The 26,386-nt window shown below is 40.6% G+C and overlaps 1 protein-coding gene across 1 annotated transcript in view; it reads left to right on the top strand.

Moving 5' to 3' along the window:
• The first annotated feature begins 1,139 nt into the window (after window positions 1-1,139).
• CACNA1D (calcium voltage-gated channel subunit alpha1 D) overlaps window positions 1,140-26,386 on the top strand; it is a 172,685-nt gene continuing 147,438 nt past the window's right edge. Inside the window, 3 exon segments of the mRNA XM_032120445.1 lie at window positions 1,140-1,533; window positions 3,606-3,924; window positions 6,697-6,802. Of these exon segments, the coding sequence (XP_031976336.1) occupies window positions 1,497-1,533; window positions 3,606-3,924; window positions 6,697-6,802 (462 nt within the window). The 5' untranslated portion in view covers window positions 1,140-1,496.

Below are 26,386 nucleotides of genomic sequence, written 5' to 3'. Positions count from 1 at the left end.
ATCCTTGGAGAATATCAGCAGTATTAAGGTTTTATTGCTCTTCTCCTAATTAATGTCTGTAGATGTTATTTATTATTAATTAGATGGAGATAGTTGTGGATGAAGAATGGATGAAAGAGTGGATAGGGACATAAATGGGGAAGTGGCAGAGGAAAGGTGTAGTAGAAATAGTTTCATGGAAACGTTTTCTTGGCAAAATACCACTTTTGGTCAAAGATACGGGTTCAAACCCACTGGGTTTGACTGTGGCTTGTTCAAAGGAAATAATTAAATACTCCTTAAAAATGCGGGAAAATGTTAATTGCAGGGAAACCAAACTGTAATTTTGAAGAATCAGTTCTGTTTCGAATTAGAATTGATGCCTATAATTCTTATTGGACTTCATTAATCACTTTTTGTAGTGATTGAAACACTGCCTTGCCGTAAGGAAAGGTGGCTGTCCCGAGTTTTCTCCTTTGTGGTAACAGCTCACGGTCCCTCCAGCCACGTGTATCAGTACACGATATTTCAGGGGTAGCTTCACCGCCAGTGAGACAAAGCCTAAATGAATGTTTGAGGGTTCTGCAGTGGAAGGTAATGCCAAAATGAATTTTTTTCAAAGTCAATTTATTTATTTGGATAAACTTTGAAGATCCCAGTGTTAGCTTGAAGTCAGAATGACAGCATTTCAATAGGCCAGCGGAGAGCTCGGGGTTGGGATAACTCGGGGGTTTTCCTGGCGGTGAGGGCAGAGGGTGCGGGCAGAGACGGAGTGACCGGAGAGCCTTGAGCTACCGGGAGCGGGGACACTGTGCCCGGAACGCGGGGAGAGGGAGATGCTAAAGCCGCTGCGGTCGGTGCCCCGGGCGTTGCCGCTGTCCCTGCCCTGGGCAGGGGGCTGGGGAAGGACGGGGGCTCGGGCGGGACCGGGTGAGGCGGGCGCGGGGCGGCGGTGACGGGGTTAAGGCGGCGGCGGGCGCGGGTCTATTTGCGGTGCCGGAGCTCCGGGCGATCGGAGCAGCCCCGCGCCCCCGCCCGGCCGCAGCAGCAGCAGGTGGCGGCGGTGGCAGCAGCGAGGGAGTTAAAGCCCGCGGCGGCGGGAGGAGGGGGACTGCGAGCGGGCGGCGGCGGGAGGAGGGGGACCGAGGCGGAGCAGGCGGCGGCAGGAGGAGGGGGGACCGGGGAGCAAGGCAGCAGCGGCAGGAGGGGGACCGAGGAGCCGGCGGCGGCGGCAGCAGCAGCAGCCGGGTTGCTAGGGATGGAGAGATCCCGTGTCACCCGGATGTGAGTGTCATGTTGGCCCAAACTCTGAGGGATTTGGCAGCGGCGAAGCAGCAGCGGCAGGAGGAGGAGGAGGAGCAGCAGCAGCCCCTCGCACGTCTCTAGTCACTACCATGGGGGTCGGGTAGCGGGTAGCGCAGGGGCAGCGCGCACCTGGCTCGGGGTGGGGTTGGGGGGCGTCTCTGCCCTTTTTTGTTTTTTCATTTTCCTCTCACACGCTGGAGAAAGTGAGAAAAATGCACCAGCAGCAGCAGCCCGAGCAGCACCCTGAAGGTAAGAGCCGGGGCGCCCACCAAGGGCAGCGGCATGCTTGGGGCTGAGAGGAGGGAGGGAGCGGGGGAGGATTTATGAGGGATTTGGGAGTCGGGGATTGGGGGGGATTAGGGAAGGGGTTGAGGATGGATGGGGTCGGTTTGGGATGGGGTCGGAACGAGCGGCTATGTTCGAGGAGGGACCGGGAAGGGCAGGGGATGAGACGAAGGCGGGACAAGGTGGTGCCCTCGGCGTGTGACCAACGTGCGAGTGGATTTATGCGCCTGTCTCTTGTCCTGGGGCCATTAATACCAGCTGCGGGAGGACACGGCTGGGGCTGCGTTTGCCTCATCCGTGTGTAACTGGGGACGAACCTGCCCGGTGCTGCGGCTCCCGGGGGCTGCCCCGCGCCGGGCGGGAGGGCGGCGGGGGCCGAGGGCAGGGCGGCGGGTGCGATGCGCTCGGCCCCTGCCCGGCGGGGCGCACGGGGGCGAGACGCGGGGCTCCGCGGCGCTAATCCGCTCCGCCGACGGGCTCCGGCGCTGCCACAGCCCCCGCTGTTGTTTATAAATGATTCCTCCCTCCTCAATCAGCAGCAAGTTTGTGTTGCCCCCGAGGAACGCAGTCACCCGGGCTTTGTTTCTCTTTCAAGCATCCATTTAAAAGGACGATGGATATATAGATAGATGGGTAGGTGGGTGGTTTATTTGCGCCGAGCCACGTTTCATGGCATCCCGAAGGGCAGGCGGAAGGCGGGGGAGATGGCTGTGCCATTGCTTTTATATCGGGGGGGGATAGGGGGCGGGAGGGGAAGCAGGGATGCTTTGGGAAAATGTTGGAGGTAGATGTGCCACCTTTGCCCCCGCGGCGGCTCTGCCCCCCGTCTCACCCAGCTGTTGATGCGCCGCCGCTGGCCAGCGCTCGCCGCGCCCGTGCCGCTCCCCGCGGCAGCTCCGTGGGGGCCCCGCCGTGACCCCCCCACTCCCCGCCGCCATCCCGGGGAGCCATCTTAGGGCTCCCGCGCCCCCGGAGCGGGGGCCGGGCCGGCCTCGTCCGCGTCCACGCGCGTTCCCGGCGCTCCCGTGGTCTGTGCCCCCCGTCTGGAGCCTGCCACTCCGCTGCTTCGCGGGGAGCGATTTTTCCTCCCCTGCCTGGGTAGATCCGTTTCACAGTCATCTCTCTTGCCAGCCCGAATTCCCAGCACGTATATTGTGCCGTTCCTCCATTTTTTTTCCCCACCCAGGCATCAAGTTTTGAATCGCGCTCAGGAGCCTCTCCTTCCTACAGGTGCATGTAGGAGTAGACTGTTGCGCTAGTCAAAGAGCTCGCGAGGAAGGATCCTTGCGAGGAGGTGGTGTTTTGCCTCTTTGCTGTCATCTGCATAAAGAGGACTCGATTGTTATTTGGAAGGTGCAGTTTATTTTTTAAATTCTCTTGAAGAAGCAAAACCGAACACCATCCTTTTACAGAACCAAAGCTTATCCTTTCACAGTGGGTTCATGATTGTGATTCCTAGTGCGAAAGACAGCAGAGCTTCATGAAAGTGTTTATCACAGACAATATTGGATCTTTGCTTGTGGGAGGCATCCACGCATTTTTCTTTGAGAATGCAAAGCAGGGCAAGATTTAACTTGCTTACATGACTTCCCCCTCTACCTTGCTGCTTATTCTTAATTGAACAATGCGTAAGAATTTTAAACAACTACTCTTTCGACAAAATCAATTGAGAGAGTAGTAAATGCTAAGGTGCTACAGCAAACTTGATCTTAAGGGGTAGGTATGTTTTACTGCGTAAACACAAGGACAGGAAGGCTTCCAACCAGTTGGGAAAAGACATTGCAAGTGGAAGAATTAAAATGAGAAGTATTTGTGTCTCAACACTTATATCAATCTTGAAGTTATAAAACTGATTCCTGAGCATTTTTTTGCTACTGTTCAATTGCATGTACCACAGCACAAGTGTATGCATATATATCTGGATATGTAATGGAAGCATCACATTGCCCTGAGGTCTTAAAACAATCATTTTGGATTAGGACCCATTTTAGCATAAAAATACTATAACCAAGTACTTTTTTTCTTTTGTCCCACAGAGGTGAACTATGCAAGTAGCACCAGGATTCCTCTCCCTGATGACGGACCAGCTATTCAGTCAAACAGTTCAGCACCATCCAAGCAAACTGTTCTATCTTGGCAAGCTGCAATCGATGCTGCTAGACAAGCAAAGGCTGCCCAAAACATGAGTACCACCACAGCCCAGCCTGTAGGATCTCTGTCCCAAAGAAAACGCCAGCAATATGCCAAGAGCAAAAAACAGGGTAATACGTCCAATAGTCGGCCACCCCGTGCCCTTTTCTGTTTATCCCTCAACAATCCAATACGAAGAGCCTGCATTAGTCTAGTAGAATGGAAGTATCCTTTGTTGCAGTTTGCTTTTTAAATTATTTTCTTGCATTTTGTAATTGTATCAAGGGGACTGTTTTACAGGATCTCTTAGAGCGTCACAACTTATGTGTTACTTCACTTGTACGTGTGGGTAACTGTCATTAATGTCAGTGCTAGTCAATTTGGGTTCAGTTGCTGTGAAAGGTGGTCTTTTGTGTCATATTGACACAGAATATCATTTACTGAAGTCAGTAGCTCAAAGTCAGAGGAGAGCTCATAGCTGTTCCTTTTTTCTGGGACAAGTTGGGGGAACATTTTCAAGCTTGCATTATATTCCAGCAAATCTCTGCATTGCATTTTTTGCCTTTCCAAATAAGGAAGAATGGATAGGAATGCATTCAGCCATCCAGTGTTAGGGAGATGACCAAAGATGTCAAACCTGCATCTTCCACATTGCAATTTGGTGTATTGCCATTAGGGCAAATGAGTCAGATGTAGAAATCTTTTTAAAAAGATTGGTTTTTTCCTGGTACTAAAAGTGGGGAAGATTTTTACTTAAGCCAAGGAAATGTTCTAAGTACACACAAGTGTCTGAAATATATTAATCTTCTAAGTTTGTGAACTTATGTCTACCACCAGATATATTTGGAAGCATGTACATCTAGATGGGAGATCAGAGATGCTGGCTTGTGTTCTTGATGACCTGTGTGATGGGAAGGATGGCTTCCATCCTTTAGTTCACTGGTTGTGATGTGGAAATACCTGTATTTCTCTGGCAGAACTGATAGCATGTTGGTTTGGTATATTATTTAATTACCAAGAAAAGGTTTGAAACAGAAAATAGTTTTGCTGAGGTATAAGGAGAAAAATGTTAGCCTATTAGCCATGGCAACATCCCTGTAATGGGAAACAGCTGTTCAAGACAGTAGATTACTGAAGTAAAACTCAATTTGTTACTATAAACAGAACAGCCAACCTGGCAATAAGAGCTGTTACTCATTTATAGGGTTGGTTTTTCTCAGTTCTTTGTACAAAATTCAATTGCACATTAAAGATAGTGAAATGGCTTCTTCTTTCATTTAAACTGGTAGAAGTCCAACTAATTTCAGTAAATTGGCCTCTCCTTGGCTAAGGTCAGGTAAATGAAATTACTGTGGATCTAGAGTGGAATAACTCAGCGAGAATTTGTCCCAGTAGCACCACATCATAAAACAAGGTTGTCAGTCTTGTGATGATATCAATTGCTCACTCCAGCCTGGAAAATGCTGTTGTAACTTTATTTTGTACACAATATAACAGCTGTTGATGTTGATCTGCTTTGTAGGCATAAAGGTGGCCCTCAAGGTGACAAACTTTTAAGAGGCCAACAAACAAAATTTACGCATCTTATAGGACATCTGGGCTTTGCAGGATTTCTTTTTTTTTTCTTTTTTTCTCCTCTTTTTTTTCCCCCTCTTCTTTTCCCCAAGGAACTTTTTAAGCTGGCAAAAAAATGCTTTTGAATATATTTAGTGCTCTTACCCCAGTCTTTTATGGGACTCTTATGGAAACATATCCAGACGTTGTGCATCAAATACAGGAAAGGATGCCAAAAATCATAGCTGAGGTCCAAAGTACTTATGTTCCAAATTTCCACAGATAGGTTGACCTCGGTACTTCCATGTTTCTAGCCATTAAGAATAGTAAAATACCTTGGGAGAAAGGAAAATCGATGATGAGCTTCATATGCATGAATTTTAAGAGAAGTAAGAAATTTTTTTCTGGAAGACAGAAGGTATCTCCAGGTTTCCACTGCCATCATCCAGCTCTAGTATAGAAGGCAGAGCTGCAGTCCATGCTGTTGTCAGTGTGAAAGTCTGTAGCCTCTCTTTGTGTGGCTGCCAAGCCAGCCATGATAGTCTGTTTTCTACTCAACTCACCTGAACTTTCATGTGTCCTGGTCAAAGCCAGGATTCAGGAATGCAACTGTCAGAGACATGGAGGGGCTCACAATTTTCCTATGACAATTGTACAGCTTTCTAGCTCTCCTACAAGAGAATAGTTTTGGTATTCTGGGAATCTTTCTCATATCCTACTATGAACTATATTTCAGATTATTTTCCTCCTTTGGACAAATATATTTTAATGAGACCTACAGAAGTACATGAGGATGGAACAGCTCTGTTGCAGTGGGGATCCTGCAACACGCATATATCAAACCAGGAGTCCCGTGGAAAGGAAATATATATGGACAGACAGATTCTTGATAGCTGTTTCAGAGATGTTTATTTCTCCAGCCGCATGGCCGGAGCTCTGCCCAGGAACTGTTCCAGTCACGGGACCAAGGGTCCTTCTGCCCGCGCAGGGAACACAAACCAACCCATGGGAACGAGGCTGAGCAGGGGCAGGGAAGCCCCGTGTCTGTGCCCTCAGGGCCCCTCTCCCAGGGCTACATGGCAGGGGAGGGACCCCAACACAGCTCCATGATTATTCCTTGCCCATTATGATGACCCACATGTTGATTTTAGAGTGGATAATTATATTCATCTTTGGAATTTAATATAAAGTGCTCTGTGACAGCATGAGTAATAGTTTTCAGTCTTCTCAAAAGGAAGAGGACGTTGAAGGATCATTGTGATGGAAAATAATATGGTATATATAGTGCTATAACTAGAGGTGATGGAGTGTTTGTCAGAGTTATCAGTCAAAAGATTGTCTTAAAGTAAGACTTGTTTTACCATTGTTGATGCTGAAAGGAGAACTAGACTTAAAAGTTTGTAGATACTCATAAGACATGAGTTCCTTAACAAGATTTTCCAGACCATTTGACATATTTATACTACTGTCTATTTTTGCCAATTGTGTGGCCTTAGCTGTTTACATCCCATTCCCAGAAGATGATTCTAATTCAACTAATCATAATTTGGTAAGTACTCTGGAATTTTTATTTTATATTTGTTTGCTATGCTTTTAACATGATTAACTGCTAGTATTTCAGTCTGCACTAAATACAGGTAATTTCAGTAAAAGAAATTGATATACAGTGATACTACAAAATGCATCTGGAATTGCTTTGTGCATTTTTTTTTTTCCAGTAGTAAGTGTTACTTTGTCATGTGTTCAAGATGGTTTTTATCAGTAAAACTCTTTGGAGAGAAATGTGCATTAATATTATGCTGCGTGTGTCCATATATTCGTGTGGCAAAAAACTTGAATTTGTGTTTCTATTGCTTATATTGATCACACTTATTTACTAGCTGTTACTGTTTCTGACACTTGTTTCAGCCTTGAAGGTTTACTGCCTTTCCAAGTGTACTTGTCTACTCTGTTTGCAGTTTTTAAAGGTGTTATTTGGCTGTTTATTTTGCTGGATATTTTAATTTTTAATGAGAGGATGGTGGGAAATTTTGCATTAATACATTTTAAAGTGATAGGAACATCAATATGAATTTTCAAAGTGGTCACTACTGGTATAAATGGCCTTTCAAAAAAGGGATGGTACTGCAGTAAGTGGTGTGTAGAAATGTATTTCTTTGACTGAAAATACTATACTAGGGTTGTGCTTAAAAAGATAAAATGGAGCCTAACTTTTTTTTTAATTCTCTAAAACTTACAAAGGCTATCACTCAAGAGTAATATTGAATTACATTGCAATGATTTTGTTGTTGATATTAAACTCTATCTTGAAATAGTGGAGTTGAGTGGCCTTGTGCACTCAAAATCTGCACATGACTCTTGGGATGGGAGAGGAAGTTCATGAAATAAAGAATTGGATACCAATAAGTAGGTAATTTTGGATTCATTTACCTGGAAAATTAGGGTTGATATGAGGTCTTCTATTTTATGAACGTGTTTGCATAATTTGTGATGTGTATATGCTCATTTTCCTAAAAGTAATTACTTTGTGCAGATGACACAATTTTTTTATTTTTTTAAGTTGAGATTAAGCAAATATGGACAATAAAAATTGCTGATGAAAGAGTAATTCAGGTCAATGTAAAGAGCGAGTTATGCAGCTGTGTATCCAGCCAACCAACAGACTTCCTTTTTTTTTTTCCCTGAGAAATTCAGGGCACAAATCTCCATAGCTGTCAATCCACCCTGAGATCTGCTAATAACTAATTTCAGAAAGCATTACATGAAAAGGGTAAAGTAGTTACTTGTGTCAGAGGCTAATTATTTTGAAAAATGTTTCTAGCATTAGTTTTGTTAGGTTATTGTCTGGTGTTTCTGACCCAGTTTCAATTCTACAGTGTGCTAGTATTTAGAAAGACAATGGTCATTTTCATCCCTAATGATTTTTCTGTTTTTTATCTAATGTGGCCAGGTTAGTCTAAGGAATAATAATTTATGTGGGTTTTTTTCCTTTTAGTAAGAGATTATTAATCCTTACGCATTTCAAGTAGAAGGGTTCTTGAACCCCCCCAATTATATGTATATAAAGTTTACTTGACCATTTAAATAACCTCATATTCTCATTAAATTTTCATCCTGTTTATCCTGAAGTTGAGTCATTCCACTAAGTTTGCTCAAAGAACAGAATTTATACTGACAATGTACTTTCAGCTGCTGGGACAGATTTAAGTGCAGTGAGGGAGCAGACAGACACATCCTGTGTATTCAATCTAATAAAAGAAATAGTTCTGGAACGAGCAGCATTGGCTTTTCTCATGACTGAGGTTCTCCATCATGAAATACACCAACCAGTCGTCTGGGTTTGTGGCTCTCCTCTGGTATTTCAATGACTATTTTCCTCTGTTAGTGTGGATTCAAGTGTACTGTGAGGGAGTGCAGTAGAAGAGCTGAGTTAGAAATCTTCAGGCTTGCTGGGGAACCTGCTGGATCCTGTGTTTCCTGCTGCTTGAGGTGTATGTGTCAATAAGTGTTTGAGAAAGGGCTGTGTCTTACAGTGGGAGAGGGGATTATTCTCTTAATAAGGTTCCGATCTTTTGTCTGGTTTGTCAATAGACCAAATCTGAAGTCATCATTGAACCTTATAGGTTTGGCAGGATTTTAGCTCCCTGCATGTAGACATTGATGCCTGACCTGAGCCCTACACTCTGATCTTGCTAGGAGACTATCCCACTCTGGCTTTAATTCAAGCTCAGCTTCATAAATTTTAGTTTGCATACGGATGTAATATCTGCCTTGGTTCTCTCAATATTGCTTCATTGAATTGAATAGAGGAATTGCTTTCCATCAGCTAGCTGAACTGGCTCTTTTTTAAAATTTTTTATTTGTAAACAGAAAAATGAAGTATTTATACATGTGGGGTTTTTCTGTGAATACAAAATAGACATAATTTGGAATCAGCCTCAGAACGAGGAAGTGATGATATGAGAGCAAAATCCAGTGAAACACTGGTACATGGGAACTAGAAATGTAAACTTTTCTATTTTGGTTGGGCTCATGAGGAGGTACATGTGAGAATTTGAGCAGTCCACCTGTTCATCCTTTATGACTTGGAAAGTTTGCAGTGGCAACATCAATGCAAGGACGTGTGTGCAGAGCAGGTATTCGCTCCTCTCTGTGGTGGGATGTTAGAAGGCAGGATCTGTATGATGGAGTTTCCAAGACTTGTAAGAGAAACCTGAGAGAGTTTCTGAGTCTGTCTTGGCCCATGACTGAAGCAGTGAAACACTGTGTGTCAACCACCCAGCCTCTGGTTGTGAGGGAGCCCTGTAACATCTTCCTTCCTCTTTAATGTTTCCACATGTGGTGCCTAGCCAACACAAAGTCAGTTATATGTTGCAGTAATAATGGCAAAATAAATTTTATAACAAAATAACCAAAAATATAACAAACATTTTAAGAAACAGGCATACATGTCTTAAGAGAAATAGCAAACCAAATGCATGCATACTATTTATTTTTTAAAAATAGGCCGTATCTTGGGTATCATTATTCTTGGAAATGAGTCTATCTTTAATCCTAAATATCTTAAGAGAAAGGTCTGAGAGAGGGTTCCACAACCTTCCTTTTGGAATTGTAGACTATTTATACAAAACTGACAGTGCAAGTGGAGTGTAAGGATGGTTCAACTGTGTGTTTCTGCGTTGGACACTTGTCTTTGATTTGCAAGTTGTGATTACTGATGTTTTTGTGATAGAGCCAGCAGCATGCTATGTGATATTTATGATACTTTAGGGGGAAGCAAGAAAATGTTTTTTCATTAGATTAGTGACTGAATTACGCAGATGGTAATAATAAGCAGTGATGTCATAGGATAGGAGCCCCTTTCATTCGTAGTTTTTTTTTTTTTTTGTCTTCTGAATGCACAAGCTCTGGTTTGTGTTTTGGCTTTTTGCTGGTCTCTGGGATCAAGGGTGCTTTACAGTTACCTTCTTGCTCAGTGAATCCATGGTCATACTTATCCTCTGTCAGGAAAGAGGTGTTAGCAGTGAGTGATACAAAACAAAGCAGAAGTGCAGAATCAAATTCAGACTGGACCGTGCTTGACCACTTGCCAAGTGTTACAGTCCTGTGTTCAATGGGGAATTTTGTCTAATCCTTTGTCGAAAACACCTTGATGGGTCTTTGAGGTGTGCCAGGAGAGGCAGGAAAAAGGAATCTTCTTTTCTGTATTTTGACTGGAGTAGTTCTCTCATGGCTGTGTGTATTGCACAGACTGCAGTACAGAGTGATGAACTTTAAAAACAGTTACTGAACTTAAACCTGAATTCTACTTCATTAATAATTAGTCCCTAATCATTGAATGTACTGATACAAGTGGGCCCTGTTCTTCTCCAAGTAGGTGGGTGAAACTACTATTGAACTGAGAAGTTTTCTGTTAGAGGAGAGGCAAGGTACTTTGGGATGAAATCCTGATTAGCTCAGTGCTTAGTATTTTAAGGTAGTTTCTTTCATCTGCCTTCAGAAGTTTCAGGTGATCTAAACTTTCCATGCTTGATTGGGCTCTCCTTTTTGGAAGTGTTTCTTGTCTGAGCTTGATAAGAAGCAGTTTCTAGCAGAAAGGGCTTCCTGTATATATCTATCTTCTGTTTCTGTCTTTTACTTTTTTTCCCTCATCTGTGGTATGTTATTTCCTTTCATGTCGTTTGTCTTTAACTTCCCACTCATTTCTTTCTTGTTATCTTTTGCCTCTACCCTCTGGCTTCCCTCTGCGTTTTCTCTTCTGTCTGTCCTCTTGTGCAGCCTGCTTTTCTCTATCTCGTTCTCCCACCTCAATTTGTCTTCCTGGTGTCATCCTGCTGTCCCATGTTCTGTTCTGTGCTTTCCCTCCCGCTGCCTTTCCCATTGCCCTGAGTTGCACTGGGCTTCTTTCTTTATCACGTGCAGGCAGACCAGCACAATACAAGTCTGGATTTTGGCTGAGATTAAGACATTCTTGGTTATTCTTTTCCTTTCCTTCTTTTTAATAAATAAATATGAGCAATAAGAAGGCATCCATCCATCCATCCATCCAGAGTTGATGAAAACAACACCCCTGAAGTTTGAGTTGAGTCTTTGGTTGCAATGCATCTCTTGTGACTAGACCCCCACGGTTTGCAGCAGGTAACACTGTTCTACTTGAGACTGACAGCAGATTCGGGGGTGGGAGACACAGCTGTATAAATTACAGCAAATTGGCAAATTCCCATGAGTAAAGAGCTTGTGTCTAGTGCACAAAGGGCTCCTAATGTTAATTAACGTCTCTGTGCCCCTGGTAACAGGATTCTTCAGCCTTGAGTACCACTGTCAGTGGGGAACCCTCTGAGGGAGGCTCTGTGCTAGAGATTCTCTCCAGCCTGTGCTTGCAGAGCAGGTCAGGTGCTGATGGTCCTGGATGCCTCCTCTTTATCCCAGGTGGTTGGGACTGGGAGAGCTGTAGTGGGGGACACTGCTACAGAAAGGTAATGTTTGTGTCCTACTTTCAGGCTAAGATTTCCTCTGTAAGTAGCTTTACGTGGCTCTTTGAGTGCCTTCAGCAGGAGGAAAGCCAATGTTGTGCCTTCAATCTAGGGCACAGCAGGAGAGTACTCTGAGGAGAACTGGTTGAACTCTTGACTTCGAGGTGTCAGGCTTCCTGCCCTTATCTCATTAGCAACTCGATGACTCATTCAGTTCTAAGGCCACATGACTAATTAATCCATCCATTGAAAAAAGGTTGTTGGTTTTTACCTTGCGCCCAGTTATCTTCTATATATAGATTATCTGAAAATACAGTTGCAGAATTCTATAAATTTTAACCACATTTAGTAAATAATTCTAAAGATTTTTGTTTAATTGCTAATTGTTCAATGTTGTATCTTAGAAGGATTTCTATGTTTATCTACTGTCTTTGCTTTGTTTACTTTTTCAGCTCAAGGGTCTTTAAAGCCTGGCTCTCTTTCCACTCACTTAGAAAGTCTTCCAATCTAAATAACTTTCTGATACTGTGTTTCTGATATTTTTCTATCTTTGGATTCTTAGCTAATGCTCTCTCTTAATGTCTCTGCTAGCTGGCATAAAAGTCACCCAAGTAAACTTTTCAGGAAAGATGCAAGATAATTTGGACTCTACTGAACATACTTCACTTTGCTTGGGAAAACATGGTGGAGACCTTATAATGACTTGTGTGTACTTAGCCAAGCTACCCATACTAAAGATACCAAACTCATTTGTTGTAAGAGAAAATATCATTAAGTTTAATCTGAAAAAGATTTAAAAATATAGGATCTAATTGTAACTGATACACCACAGGAGTTTTACATTGTGCATTGGCTCAAGTCAGTGATATGTATTTGCATGTGTGTGTATGAATAGTCAGGAGGGGCCTTGAGAAAGTCAGTAGTTCAACTTTGGAAAAAAAACCATCCCCACACAGGCCTAAAATGAGGAGACTTGGCTCAGTTTTTTTGTGTATATGCAAATGCTCTGAGGGGCAGTTTTTGGTAATTTTTTTTTTTGCTATTTTTCATGTACATTGATACCCTGACATGTATTTTCTCATTCAAAAACTCATGAAATAACTATTTAACTACAAGAACAACATGCCTTATCTTTCTGAAAATTAATAATAAAGCTATTTGATGGTTATTAGGTGAGACAGAATGCATCAGTCCATAACCTTTGCACATTTGAAAGAATTTCTTGATAGATGACATTTCTGCAAGGGGATTATTAAGAAATATTGTAATGTAGTACTCAGCCTTATCTTCCTATTTCAGTTTCAATTTTTTGTTTAGTACTATTTTCAGCCCAAAACTTCAGTAATATGCATTAGCTAATTATTATGGATTTCTTTGATTTTTCAGTGCAGATTTTGAATTTAGAAATATTTTTTTCCCCTTTGTCTTGTAATGCACACCTCTGCAAAACAGATGAAAATTTGGAGATGTTTGTGTTTTAGTCCCACTTTATCTGCAGTATCCTGGGCCTGTCTGTGCTGCACTACCCAGTGATATGAAACAGCTCTTGAATTTTTCTGGTGAATGTGATTGCATGTGTCAAGTTCATCTCTAGCTGTGAATGAAACAGAAATTTAATTTCACACTCTGATTTAGGAAGAGGGTCATTCCCAAAGGAAAGATATGACCAGGATGACTGGCAATTTCCAACTGGTAGAAAGGTCATTTGGGTTTGTAGAAGTCAAGTCTTTGTTCCTCTTTAGTTTATTCTGTGTGTCCCAGTACAACTTAACCTGTGCTGAAGTATCTGGATCCTAAAATGTCTGTTTGGAGTACAAGGGTGTGTGAGGATCTGCAGTTTGGTGTTACAGATTTCAGTTAATGACAGTACAGAACTTTTTTTTTTTTTTTTTTAAATGCAAGAGAGCTTCTCTGTTGTCCAGACCAGAAGGCCTTACAAAAAGATGTACTTAATCATTCCCATTTGAAAGGAAATGCTTTTTCCATGTTCAAAGTTGCAAGCTTGTTCCTGTGGGGAATTCCTACTAAGGGCTTGTCTCTCCTTAAAGAGATTTGCTGGTAGTGCACTACTGGCAAACTGCCTGGGGAGAGAGAGCATACACCAGAAAGAGTTCTTTTTCTATTATAGCCTAAAGTCAGTCTCCAAACAGAATAGTGCTGCACTGGTAGAGAAGGCCTTTCTTTTTTTGGGTTTCTTTATGCTGTGAAGAGCAGTGATTTCCCACTTTTCCCTTACTCCCTCCCTGATGAAGAGATGCCTGTGAAATGTTTAAGTATAGGCTGGTTGTAATAAAAGTAAATCTGTTCATTTAAAAACACAGAAAAATCATATTAGTTACTGTATCAGTTGAGTGGTCAGTGGGGAAAATATTTAGATTTGGTATTCAAGTAGCTGTAATTGAAATACAAATTGAGCATTTAAGATGAGTGGGAGAAGTTTTTACTTTTTATGCAAACTCTTGGAACAGAGTAAAAGTTGACTTTGAAATACTCTGAAAAAACCCATGAAAAATCCTGATGATAAAACTAGTTTACTGACTTTATGCAAAGCATGTGAATTACTTGTTTACTCCAATACTGAGTATGGAAATCTAACAAAATACTAGTTATGGTTTTATTCCTTGACAGTAGCTGCCATGCTACAGAAAACCCTGAAAATAATTTCTGAAGGTTTTACTCAAAAAATGAACACATAGAATTGAGAAGCTTTATGTTGCCGTGTATCAATGTCACACCAAACACAGATTGCCATAAGTATTACTTGGATTTTCTCTATAAAACCTGTTTGAAAACTCTAGGTTATGCAGGGTATGGGTGTTTCTTTTAAAACGATGTTCACATCAGATGTATGTTAGGCTTTGAGAACTGTATTTGTTTTTAACATGGTTTGTGTGTGAGTGCTGTGTGTTGAAATACCACAGAGTTGGGATTCATGGCTTTTGAAAGTGCTGGCCAAGGCTGGCTTGCTTAATTTGAGCAGAACTGGAGTAGTTCTGTGTGCTTTTAGAAAGCTGGTCCCTGAGTACTTCAAAAGATGCATGTAGCTGTTAAATCAACTGAAATGCAGTTTCTAATCTGGTGAGCTTTAATGACAAACTGTTTTCAGTCATGGTTAATTGGATGTGTGATTTGGTTTACCATTCATTTTGCAAGAACTCAGATTTGTTTACCCTTCTGTCATGCACCAAAACCTTCCTTTTGCAGGGCCATCTGGAAGAATAGGGCCATGAAGAAAGGTTAAATGAATACATAGAGATAGTGGAAGAATATTAATTAGGATGGAAGTGATGTCCTTTTTTTGGTCATTGTGCAATCATTTGTGATAACATTTTCATTTAATGAATTGCAAATTGAATATCATTGTATTTTTCCCCCCACTGCCTGCCTCAGAAGAGATTGAGACCATGAGTGTCATATCTGCTTGTATAAAATTCACTTGGTAAAACCAAGTAGCTGCTTATAATTGTGATTTTTTTTCATGGTTATTTCTATGAAGAAAAGGGGTTTCAGAGTTCCATTTTTTTTTTTTTTGAAGAATGCCTTGATTTAAACAGTGTTGATATTTCTCAGAAATGTAGGTGCTTGACTTCAGCATTTGAAACAAACTTTATATAAATATTTGAGATGTATGCTCATAATTCAATGATTTTCAGTGAAGTCAGCACAGCTGACCATGATAAATAATTTGACTTTTCAATGTTTGTAGGGATCGATTAAACTTTGAAATGATTGGCAGATTGGTTTTCATGGATTTTTTTAGTTATGAATCAAGATTTCCCCCCCCCCCCCCTTCCCCTTCTTTAATATTAAAAGGTATTATTCCAGTACATTTTTGGTTTAGACCAGTACATTTTTGGTTTAGATACATGGCTAGAAGTTTGGGCAGTGTCTAACTCTGTTGCTGATTTTTTTTCACAGCGATCATTATTCAAGGGGGTAGAGAGCTGTGACCATTTTGCAATCTTGTAGAATTCTATCTTTGGGTGATGCTGTTATTAAGGATCTGAATCTTGTTATTTGTTAGTGTGGTAAATCGTGTAATCATGGTCTGCGTTGGGTGGTAAAGGTGAAGGGATCACAGTAGACGGAGAACCTGCAGAAGCTCAGAATTTAGTCTTCAGATTTATTTTTGTTGCAAATTTTCTAATAATACATCAAATATTGGTTGAAGGGAAATAGCTCAGCCCAAAGATTCATTTGCCCAGCTTTTTTGAGTTGTCCTCTTCTCATGTGATACAAACCAGGTGATATGTTGAATTTAATCCCACCTGACAGCTTATGTATGTCGTGCTGAACTACCAGGCAGCCTTTCAGTAAAATGTTGTGGGAGATCCAGTGGCACAAAGGAGCCTACAGAGCTGCTTACATTTGTTCAGCACAAAGGAAATCTCTTTACAATGTAAGAATATGAGCCTGAGAAGTGTTTGTTAACGAGGTTCAGTAGTTTGATAATTATACTTTTCTGGGTTGCTGACGGTGGCTGCAGAGTGCAGCAGCCTCCAGCAAGACGGCATCTTCTGCGGCTCAGCTAATCAGACAAATGCAGTCCTTCCAAGGAACTGAGTAGCAAATACCCCAAAGCTGTATTATGTTTATCAGACATTTTGTTAGTGCAGTTTTCACTCTGTTGGATTTATTATGATGCCATTACTTATTTTTTTCATGTATTCATCCAGAATCCTTTAAAACACATACCAATGATGTGTGGCACAAACCAGTTATTCATCATGACATGATATCTTCATCACAAGAAGCTTTAGTAGTTCTGAGTTCAAGTAACTTGTTATTCCATAATTTATTTCTTCCTATAGCAAAGGAAAAATCTGAAAGAAAGCAACATACCAAATTATGTACCTCTTGTATGTTTATTAAAATAAGGTCTCAGGATCTCTTAAGATGACTAACTTCAGAAAAACTAAATTAAAAATTCAGTGATAAAAAGGAACAATGTTCAACTGAACGGTACCTCCAAGTCTCATGGTATTAAATGATGCTTTCTAGTTTGTGCTTTGAAAGTTAGAGATGAATAGTTCCAGGTACAAAGTCTGGGACTGGCTCTGCCTCCTGTTGAGGTGCCTCAGCTGCTCTAATTCTTGAGGCGTGGTGTAGACCCGAAAGCTTTTCTCCATTCTGGTACCAAATTGAATGGTACTTAAAATGTTTTACACTTTTTCTTAAATATAACGAAACCATCTCATTTAAGTGAAAGTCACTAAAACGTATTTTTGGCCAAGGCCATGTCATTTTGCTGGCCAGTGCTACAGTTCTGTGTTTGTGTGGTCACGGGGTTGTTGGTGCAAGCCCATTTTAAGCCAGGCACGTGTGCCATCTGCATTCCTAATGCCATAAGAAGACCTTATCCTGAACTTGGAAACTTGCTGGAGGCTTTGCAATCTCGACACCCAGAGTTAATGCAGATTGAGCCCAGGTAGACTGAGCATGCACAGACCTGGCCTGTCAGCATGGGTTAGACTTGTGACTTTTGTAAAGGACTTTGTCTCCTGTAGTAAAAGTCTATTGACTGCTTCCCACGTCTCTGTTTTCCCTAAGCACTGCATGGCTGAGAGCTCGTACCAGTGTGGATGAAAAATGCATGGGCTGCTGATTTAGCTTCAGCTTCTGAGAGCATCTGATTTCAGCCAAATAAAGCAGAAACAAACATTTCCAAGTTATTTTTACATGATTTTTTGAGAACAGGAGGAGAGGAGCTTTGTGTTCCCTCTTTCCCCCACATACAGGCCACTTGTCATCCCAAAACTCAAGCAATGGCAGGCTGAAGGGATGAGGCTTTATTAATTTTTATGCTTACAGAACTGGATGTTTTCTTTAAAAGGAGCACTGAACTATGTGGGCTAACAAAGTCAAATAGTTTGGTGCCATAGGGGAAAAGGTAAGAGAGCATAGGTAACATTTTAGCCAAGGACTTCAGGGATGAACATTGAATGTTTTAGTTTACCCCAAACTTCTTGGTATTCTTGGACAGGATATTTATCTCTTTAGAATTTTAGTTTCCTGCCTATAAAATAACTTTCTGCTTTAAAAGGCTGTAGAAAGGAAAACTAAGTTTGAGGCTGTGAAGCATCCAGATATGGTGACTAGGATTTGTATAGACAGTGGAATGATATCTAGGGAGTTCTCTTAAAACAGTTACTTTGTCTTTATCTGGAAATGGTTTGGCTGACGTTCTGGTGAATGCTTTCTGGTGCATTTTGTTGTTAGAGGCAATATTTTAAATTGGAGTACGTAGAGTGTTTTGGCAGCAAATTTTGGCGAAGAAAAAGTGATTGGTAGTGGTAATATAGGAACAGAAGGAACAGCCACTGTTCCCATAGTGATACAGCAAAAGCAGTGACATTTAGGTAAACAGCAGTAGGACAGGAAATTTGGGGGAGTTAATGTTAGATGTCTCAGAAGATACAGTAAGCATCCATACAGTGTTTCATGTGTATCTGGAAATGCTAATGTTAAGCTTCTATTTGTTATATTAGTGGCAAAAGCACCCCTCAATATTTGCTTGGGAAGTTCAGGGATTCCTTGAAACGGTGATCTGTGAATGAAACCAAGGCAGGCAACATCCCATTCAGCAGGAATTGCACATGGCAAAAGAAAGGGTGGTATTTTGAGTGTTCACAAATAAGGGGAGCTGTCCAACTGGTGGGAATGGTACCCTTGAAGGTGTTTTTGATTTCCAATATTCTGTCTTCAGAAATGTTAGTTTAAATTCCACATTCCATTACTTAGCAATAAAAAGATAGAATCACAGTCTTGGCTTAGGTTGGAAGGGAGCTTCAAGATGGTCTAGTCCCAATGCCCCTTGCAGTAGATGGGGTTGCTTAAAGCCCCATCCAACCTGTTCTTGAACACTTCCATGGATGGAGAAAAAATAATAATGCTATATTCTTTGGCATATGACTTTGTAAGATACTACTAAAACCACGAAATACTTCACTGTTGTATTTCACAACCATGAATTACTGAAATGGCTCTGAATTTGCTTTTATGGAAGTACAAAACTTCCAACGTTCTTAGTCAAAAATTCCACCTCTAATAGAGGCCAAAGTTTACATGTTGGTAATTCTGTCTTTGGATTTGGGATCTTTGGAGTTCAGAATTCTTTTTGTGAGATGGATATTTGTCACGTGAAGAGGATTTAGTCTCTAGAAGAGATGATGAAATTTTTCAACCAGCTGTGTAAACCGTATTTTTGCAGAATGTGGAAGAAAAAATGTAAACCCACAGAAATCTTACTTAAATCTTCAAACTATTAAAATGCAAGTGAGTGTGTTCTTTTTATCCCACAAAACACAAAAGTATTTTGTATCAGACTCTTGTTTCCATATGGAATTTTGAAGAGTTTGTGTTTGAGATATATGGCCTGTCCTATTATTAGCCAGTAATCTCAGAGTAAGTTCCTGGCAAGTGTGAAGGACAAATTAAGGTGCCAGAGGCCCAGGTACTCAGGCTGTTCTCCACTTAGCTGTTTATTCATTTCCTTCTTCCATATTTTCTCATTTTTCACAGGAAGAAAGCTGGTAGTGGAGGCTGTTAGTTGATGTTTTCACATAATAATGTCCTTTTTAACCTTGATAAATAGTGGGAAGCTTATCTGTTCTTGATAACAGATATAGATCTTGAGTGATGTGAACTGAAAGGTAACCTCATCAGCTATCAATGAACTTAAAGGATTTGTGTGTCTCGCCACAGTCATTGTGTGCACACTTAGTGCCTGTGTAATTACAGAGTAGAATGCTGATGCCTGCTCCTTGCTAAACTATTAGAGGTCACTAATAATAGAGATACTTTGGTTTCTTGGGCAAGGGCAGATCTGTGGGCTCACATTTGTCTGAAGGAGGTATTTCCTCAGATGACAGGCAGCGTTCAGAGTGCCAGACACTCCAGCACAGGGTCAGCTCTGAGCAGGCTGAGCAGGGGGACCCTGGAACATTGGCTGTTCCTGCACTGCACAATTTGGAACTCCCTTGCAGAGTGTGAAGAGAAGAGAGGGAAATCTTAGGGTATAAGAGCACAAGGTTTCCTATCTTTTATTCTCTAAAACTTTGGAGGAATAACCATGAGTACAAAGGTCTGTGAGTTACATGGGTTTACTGTTTGCAGAGACAGTTCAAGATGTTCCCTACCAAGCTCTGACCACGTATTTTAGAAAAGAATTGCAAAACTGCAAATGCTGTCTCACTTTTACTTGCTGTGACTCCAGTAATGAGTAGTGCATATTAAAGTCCTACTGGAATGAAAGCAAATCCTTGAAAGTTGAATCCTTGGATTTGAATGTTACTACAAAAATTTAAGTTTGTGGTGGAATACTTATTTCTCTAAAAATTAAAAAGGGGTAACTGTAGGCCTTCATCTTGACTTAGAAAGGGAAGGTAAAAGGGCTTATGGTTATCATTCTCTCTAGAAGACAAAAACGAATTTTTTATCTTAGAATTGTGTGTCCTTACACAAAGACTGACTTATATTTATTTCTCTTCATGTATTGACTTGATTAGAAATGACTAGGTGGTGCTCTGAGACAACCCCAATTGCAGGGTGAATCATCTTAATGCCACTTTTTCATGGCTGCTCATATTTTAAATGAATGCATTTTACTTGCAGATAAGAGGTGTTAACCACGAACACTAAAAATATAATGACTTAGTTAATGAGTGATAAATGGCTGTGGTCTTATGATCACATGAAAATACTTGACTCCTGTGGAGCAGAGAAGTTTTCAGCTTTCAGATTGCAATTAATTAAATGTTAGAATTGTTATAACTCTGAGTAGGATGTAGAGTCTCAAGAGATTGTAGATTTTTTTTAAGCCAAACGTAGAGTGTGGATATAATACATAGGACCTGCCTTCCTGAGTACCTATCTTAGTAATTCAACTACTGCCCCTCTTTTCAAATCAGAAGCGGCTTATCTAAGTTAATATGTTGCCATATGTAGTATTAACTCTATTATGGATACTTTTTCTTGTATCTAGTTAACTCTTTTCTAAGGCTGAAGGCTGAATACAAAGGGCTGTGGTTCCCAGAAAGTGATTGATTGAAGGATTCACTCATCTTTAAAGCCTATAAATAAGTACATGTTACTGCAAATTTGTCAAAAAAAATCAGAGGCAAAAATCAGAGCGGATTAATTTTTTTTATAAGTGTCGTGGCTTCATCGTGGAATTTACTCTGTCAGTAGCTGTTAGGTTGATAAACACTCATGAGAATCGATTCCCTCATTTGTAAGTTAGCCATGTGTTGCGTGTATCTTCACTCTACGAAAATAGTTGGATTCTGGCACATTTTATTCTAAAGCTTTTCCCAATACAGTTTTTCTTCCCGTGCTGAAAGATTTTTATAAGCAGTGATATTTCAATGACGAAAATAATAACACTTTGAAAGATGTTAAAATTGGTGAATGATTTCCCACAACTTCAGTAACAGTTGGATGCTGCTCTATTTTCCACTAACACAGGCGATGATTACTTGATAATTTGGTGCTATATCTATAAAAGCATGCTCTGTGTGAGTTAAGAAAAATAGCACTTTTTAGCCTAGAGTTTCTAGCTATGGTTTTGTATAAGCTGTAACAAGCAGTAAAATGTGTGCTCTGTGGTTTGCAGTGACCTTCGTTGTTGGATAAATTGCAAGAAAAAGATAAAAATCAAAGACATGCTTAGAAATTCTTTGTTTGGAGGGCTAAATCTGGCCTGTATTCTGCTGTCCTAATTGTGCATAGTGGTTGGAGACCTTTTCAGCTTGGGCAGACACAGATCTTCCAAAGGGGACAAGCAAAGCTTTCAGGTTTTTTTTCTTTTTTACAATACTCGGTGTGTGTGTATATACCTAAAATAGAGCAATGTGTTCGTTCTGAGCTGTAGATTTCTAGTTGGCATATATGGTTTTATGTAAATTTGAAAAGCATTCACACCTCTGAAAAGATCCAGAAGGTTATTTTTATCAATAACTTAAGCACTGTAATTATTTGGAAGCTGAATGTCAAGAATTATCTGTGCCCCAAAATTAACTTGGGCATGCCAGAAGCAACTCTTGTTTTATCAAGATTTTCTTTAGTGTAGGAGCAGCAAATTATGGCAGCTGTACTGATCCTGTAGGATCAACCCCTCAATCCTGGCTCTAACACTAGCCAGTAGAAGGTGTCTAGGGAACAAAATAAAGGCCCAGTACTGGATCCAGTAATCCTCAGCTCAAGAAGTTTGAGCCAGAGAGAGACCTTGGTGTTCAGTGGTTCTAGATGAGACAGTTCACATCACACTTAATAATTCACACCATACTTTGTTTAATGTTTTGAGAGAACATAATCTGGTCATTGTACTTAATTGTTATCATTTTAATTCTAAAGCTGCTTCAGCAGAGACAAATATTCTAACATCTTGCCCATAAAGAAACCTTCCTGTGTGGAGCAGTCTCCAACTCGCCAGCCATTTTTTTGCTACTCTTTCTGTTTCTCCTTTAACAAGCTATTTTATTCTTTTGCGTCACTGTAGTAGATATTTTTTCTTTTCTGTCAGGAAGTAAAACTTAAGAATGCAGTGATTGCTATGAAGGTATTGTTCAGAAATAATGTTTTGAATCAGAATGCATCATGACACGACGACATTTTGACTCCTTGTAAAGAGGATCTGAGGTGCTGTGATGTACACTGTGTCACTCTGGAGTATGATATCAGACTGAGTCTGACCCAGTATTTACCAAGTAGTGGATCTGGGTTACCAGAGTGTTGTTGGGCTTTTTTCCTGCCTGTGAAGAATTTCTTGTCTCATTTAGTGTGTGCTGGATAGATACTATTTATTCAGTAACAGGTACTATTTTTGATGGAATACTATTTTTGATTTCTGTCAGCAGATGCCTTTTAAAAACTGTACTCAATAGTGTTTTTTGTGTTTATTTTAATGCTTATTTTAGCAAATAAAACGTTGAAACTCAAAATCATCAAAGTTTTCTTTGTTAGATGTTAAACAGAATCTGACAATAAAGTTGATCCCTATATGAATCTCATTTCCCCCCCCTCAGCTACCCCTCTAATATAAGAGTTACTTTTTGGCTACTAAAACTACTCCCCAACATTTCACGTTCTGTGTTGCTGAGATTCTGAATTGTAGTGGTATTTCTTGTGTAATGGAAGGGTTGGTAAGAAAGATGCATTTTGAGAAAGCGTAGCAGCTGTGATAATAATATTGCTGCTTTTGTACCACAAGTAAACAGAACATGCATGTGGAACTTAAAACATCATTTAAGGCTGTGTCAGCTGTGCCTTTCAGATGTCACACTGCCACAAGTTTCTCATTTTAATTGAAATGTTTCACTGTAGCATTTCTGAGTCATGTCTTTGGTAGAAGTTAAAGCCAGTAGGGCTTGGACAGATTCTAGTAATGATTTTAGGTAAATCAGCTTATCTCCAGATATTTAAATATACTTTCTGTACATTCTTGGTAATAACCAATTACATATTGCCTACATATAATGCTGGCTCAGAACACTGTTCCTAAGAATACTCTTGCATGCAGTATTTCTCATTAAAGTGTATCACAGTTTTATAAATATCTTTCTAGTTTGTGTTAGTAAATAGAAACATATTCTGGATCACCATAAACTTATTCGCATTCTCTGCTATTTTTTGTGAAGAAGGCAGACAGTAATAATGAATTAAGCTACAGAATATCCAAACAATTTTCTGAAATCGAAATGTGTGGTGGACACAGCAAGTACCTCTTGCTTTATTTTCTTGTCCCAATATTTGAATCTAATTTTGTATCTTAATTTGCTGATTCATAGTTTTCTTGAAAACAATTTTCTATTACCAGATTACTAAGTTAACATGTGTATACAAAAAATCAATAACATATTCTAAGTGTTGAAAGAAGCTGCTGATTCCAGCTGAAGTAGGAGGAAAACACAGTTGGCCTGAAATTGGTCAACAATAGGCAGCAGCAACAAAATCAACTGTCACAGTCTTCATTACCTGATGAATGGTGAATTAGTCAATCAAATAAGCATGGAAGTATCTAGGAGAAAATAAGACATTGTACTTAAACAGCAGAAAACAATTTCAGTTGGGGTTACATAGTGCCAAAACGTGTTTGCTTGTTTTGTTTGGAAATCTATGCTTGCTCTTCATTTCCTAAAAATAAAAATCTTTGTAGAAGTCTTGAAGGCAGGAAAGAGACAGTACCTCAACCCTGATTCATGAAGCTGTTTTTCCCCCAGTCCTGTAGGAGATGATGATAACAATAACACCACTTTTCTGTTTTCCGGTGGGCTTGAGTAAAGCCTCTTTATGAGGTGTGCATTGATGGAATCTTTATAATTATTCATCAGAAGGGGTTTGGGATCATGTTCAGACATATTTTTATTATTATGATGCTATATTTGCTACTAGAGGCACTTTGGTAAGGAGGAATGGAAATTCTTCTCAGGAGCAACCTTCTTTACCAGGGCCTTCTTTTGGCCTTTGGGCCGAATGTTGTCTGTCTTCAGTGATGCACTGGTTTTAATAAATGAATATCCAGCCAAGATATGAAAAGAGGCATTGGCCTCTTAGTGAATACAGATGATTCCACTCAAACTCTTCTTCTCCTGGCTTGTCCAGCAGTTATGTTAGCCTTCAGCTCTGCTAGATGCTAAGAAGGGGTGGACTGCATTTATTTCTTCTGTGATTTCTCTGTTATGCAGAACCTTTCAGTTAACTGATTGAGAAAGGCAGCCACAATAAAGCAGGGAAGCTGGATAACAAGCAAGAGATACAGTCATCTGAGAGCATGCCTCTGTAAAATTGTTAAATTCAAGTCTTTCAAACTCTAGGAGCTAAAACTGTGGGATTTTTTTTGGCAGCTGGTGCACACCTCCATGCTTTCTTTCCCTTGCCTTAATTGTTTAATGTAACTCAAATTTTAAGTGGGAGATTATTCTACTTCCTTGAGAAGAGCTCTCTTTAGCTGCTGCTGCTGAACTGAAGCATGTAGCAATCAGTACAGTAAAGATGAAACTATGTTACAGGAATTTCTTTTTCCATTAGATGCTTTTGGATCACTGATAAGAACTTCTACGAGTTCCCAAAGGAGACTCTGTCTCCAAGTGATGCAGATTCCTAAGTAAGGAGCCATCTCATGAGCAGCTACATTGCTTGTCTAAGGTCAGCAGGCCCAGTGAGGAGTATCTGTCACGGATTGTCTCAGCTGAGCTTTGTGGCTTTGTCTATAATTTACTTGTTTCTAAATGGCCATCTCTTAGGAGACCACACAGGACTCAGCGAGCTCACTGGGTCTGTTTGCTGTGCCCACATTGTGACGGTGCAGGACTTTGGTAAAATAACATTGGCATGACACAGTTTAAAAGAAATCTTTCATGCAGGATGCCTACACGTCTCAGTTGCTTTGTTGGGGGTCTCTCTAGGAAAGCCCCCATGATAACCTCCCCATGGGGCAGGTTAGGAGCAGCTGGTCATGGTTTTCCTGTCCTGCACGAGTCACAGGCTTCCACCTGGACATGGGTGAGGAAGCTGGGAGCCTGACAATGGGGGGTTCTCCTTCAGCACCATCTCATGTCCTCCTGTTGTGGGGATAAGATTGGGCTCAGCTGTTAAATGGGGCCTAAGGGAACTCTGGACACTTGCTGCATTTGTGCTGGCAGCCTACAATGATGATGGTACTTGCTGAGATAAACGTTTTGCAAAATAGCCATCAATAACCTTTACAGCTGGATGGACTGTTAATGATGGGATCTCTTCTTGACCAGAAACAGTGAAACTATGACAGGCAGGTTGGAACCAGATGGTCTTAAAGGCTCCTTCTAACCCAAACCATTTTATGATTCTGGAAAATGAGGAAATACATTCTGAAAGTCATACACTATTTTTCTGTTTTATGAATTAGTGTGTTTGATAGCACTTTTATATTTCTATTCTGCACTTTTATGTTTTCTGTCAGCCTCCAAAATGCAGGTTGGTGCAACTTTTGAGTGTGATACCATAATTTTTATATAGTACAACTTGCCCTCTTTTTGTAAAGTAGAAAGTTATTTTGTGCTGAAGGCTGATGTCTGTAATAGTTTGTGTACTTGTGAGAAGAGCATTTTCATTTAGCTCATCAGTCAGCTGTACCTCTCTTTTTTATCTTCAGATGGAAACAACAGCTGGGAGAGGCACGCTCTGGGTTGCTTTCACTGCTGATAAATACTTCAGAAATCATTAAAGAGAGGGCTCTTTCATGCTGAGGAAAAGTCCTGCTTTGTTGCCTGTCCTTCCGTAAAAGTGTAGAAGATTTAGTGCGTCTCATTAGCATCAGCTATCTGTTGCAAGTCTGCTGACTACCTCAAGGTAGTAAGGCAGCAGTTTTTTTAGCATTATTCTCAGCTACCATAATGTCAATTTATCCTTCATTTTGCACAATGGGCTTGGACTAAAACTCTGTCCTTGAATCGAGTTTTGTCTGAGGTGGAAGGAAACAGCCAAGTCCTTACTAGATGCTTTGTGTGGAATTACTATTAAGGTCATATGCACTAAACCCCATGGTGAATATAGAATTAATTTATCTGAAATTATAGTCTAGAAGCTTTTTTCTTTTGACCAGAACACTTTCAAAATTGTAGTTTGGGTCAGAGCTTTGGCCCATATGAAGATTTTCTGGATGGCTTGTAAAGAAATGTCAGGTT

The sequence above is a fragment of the Corvus moneduloides genome, chromosome 11 (assembly GCF_009650955.1).
Source record: "Corvus moneduloides isolate bCorMon1 chromosome 11, bCorMon1.pri, whole genome shotgun sequence".
In the NCBI taxonomy this organism is placed as follows: domain Eukaryota; kingdom Metazoa; phylum Chordata; class Aves; order Passeriformes; family Corvidae; genus Corvus; species Corvus moneduloides.
This window is presented reverse-complemented; position numbering and strand designations above follow the sequence as displayed.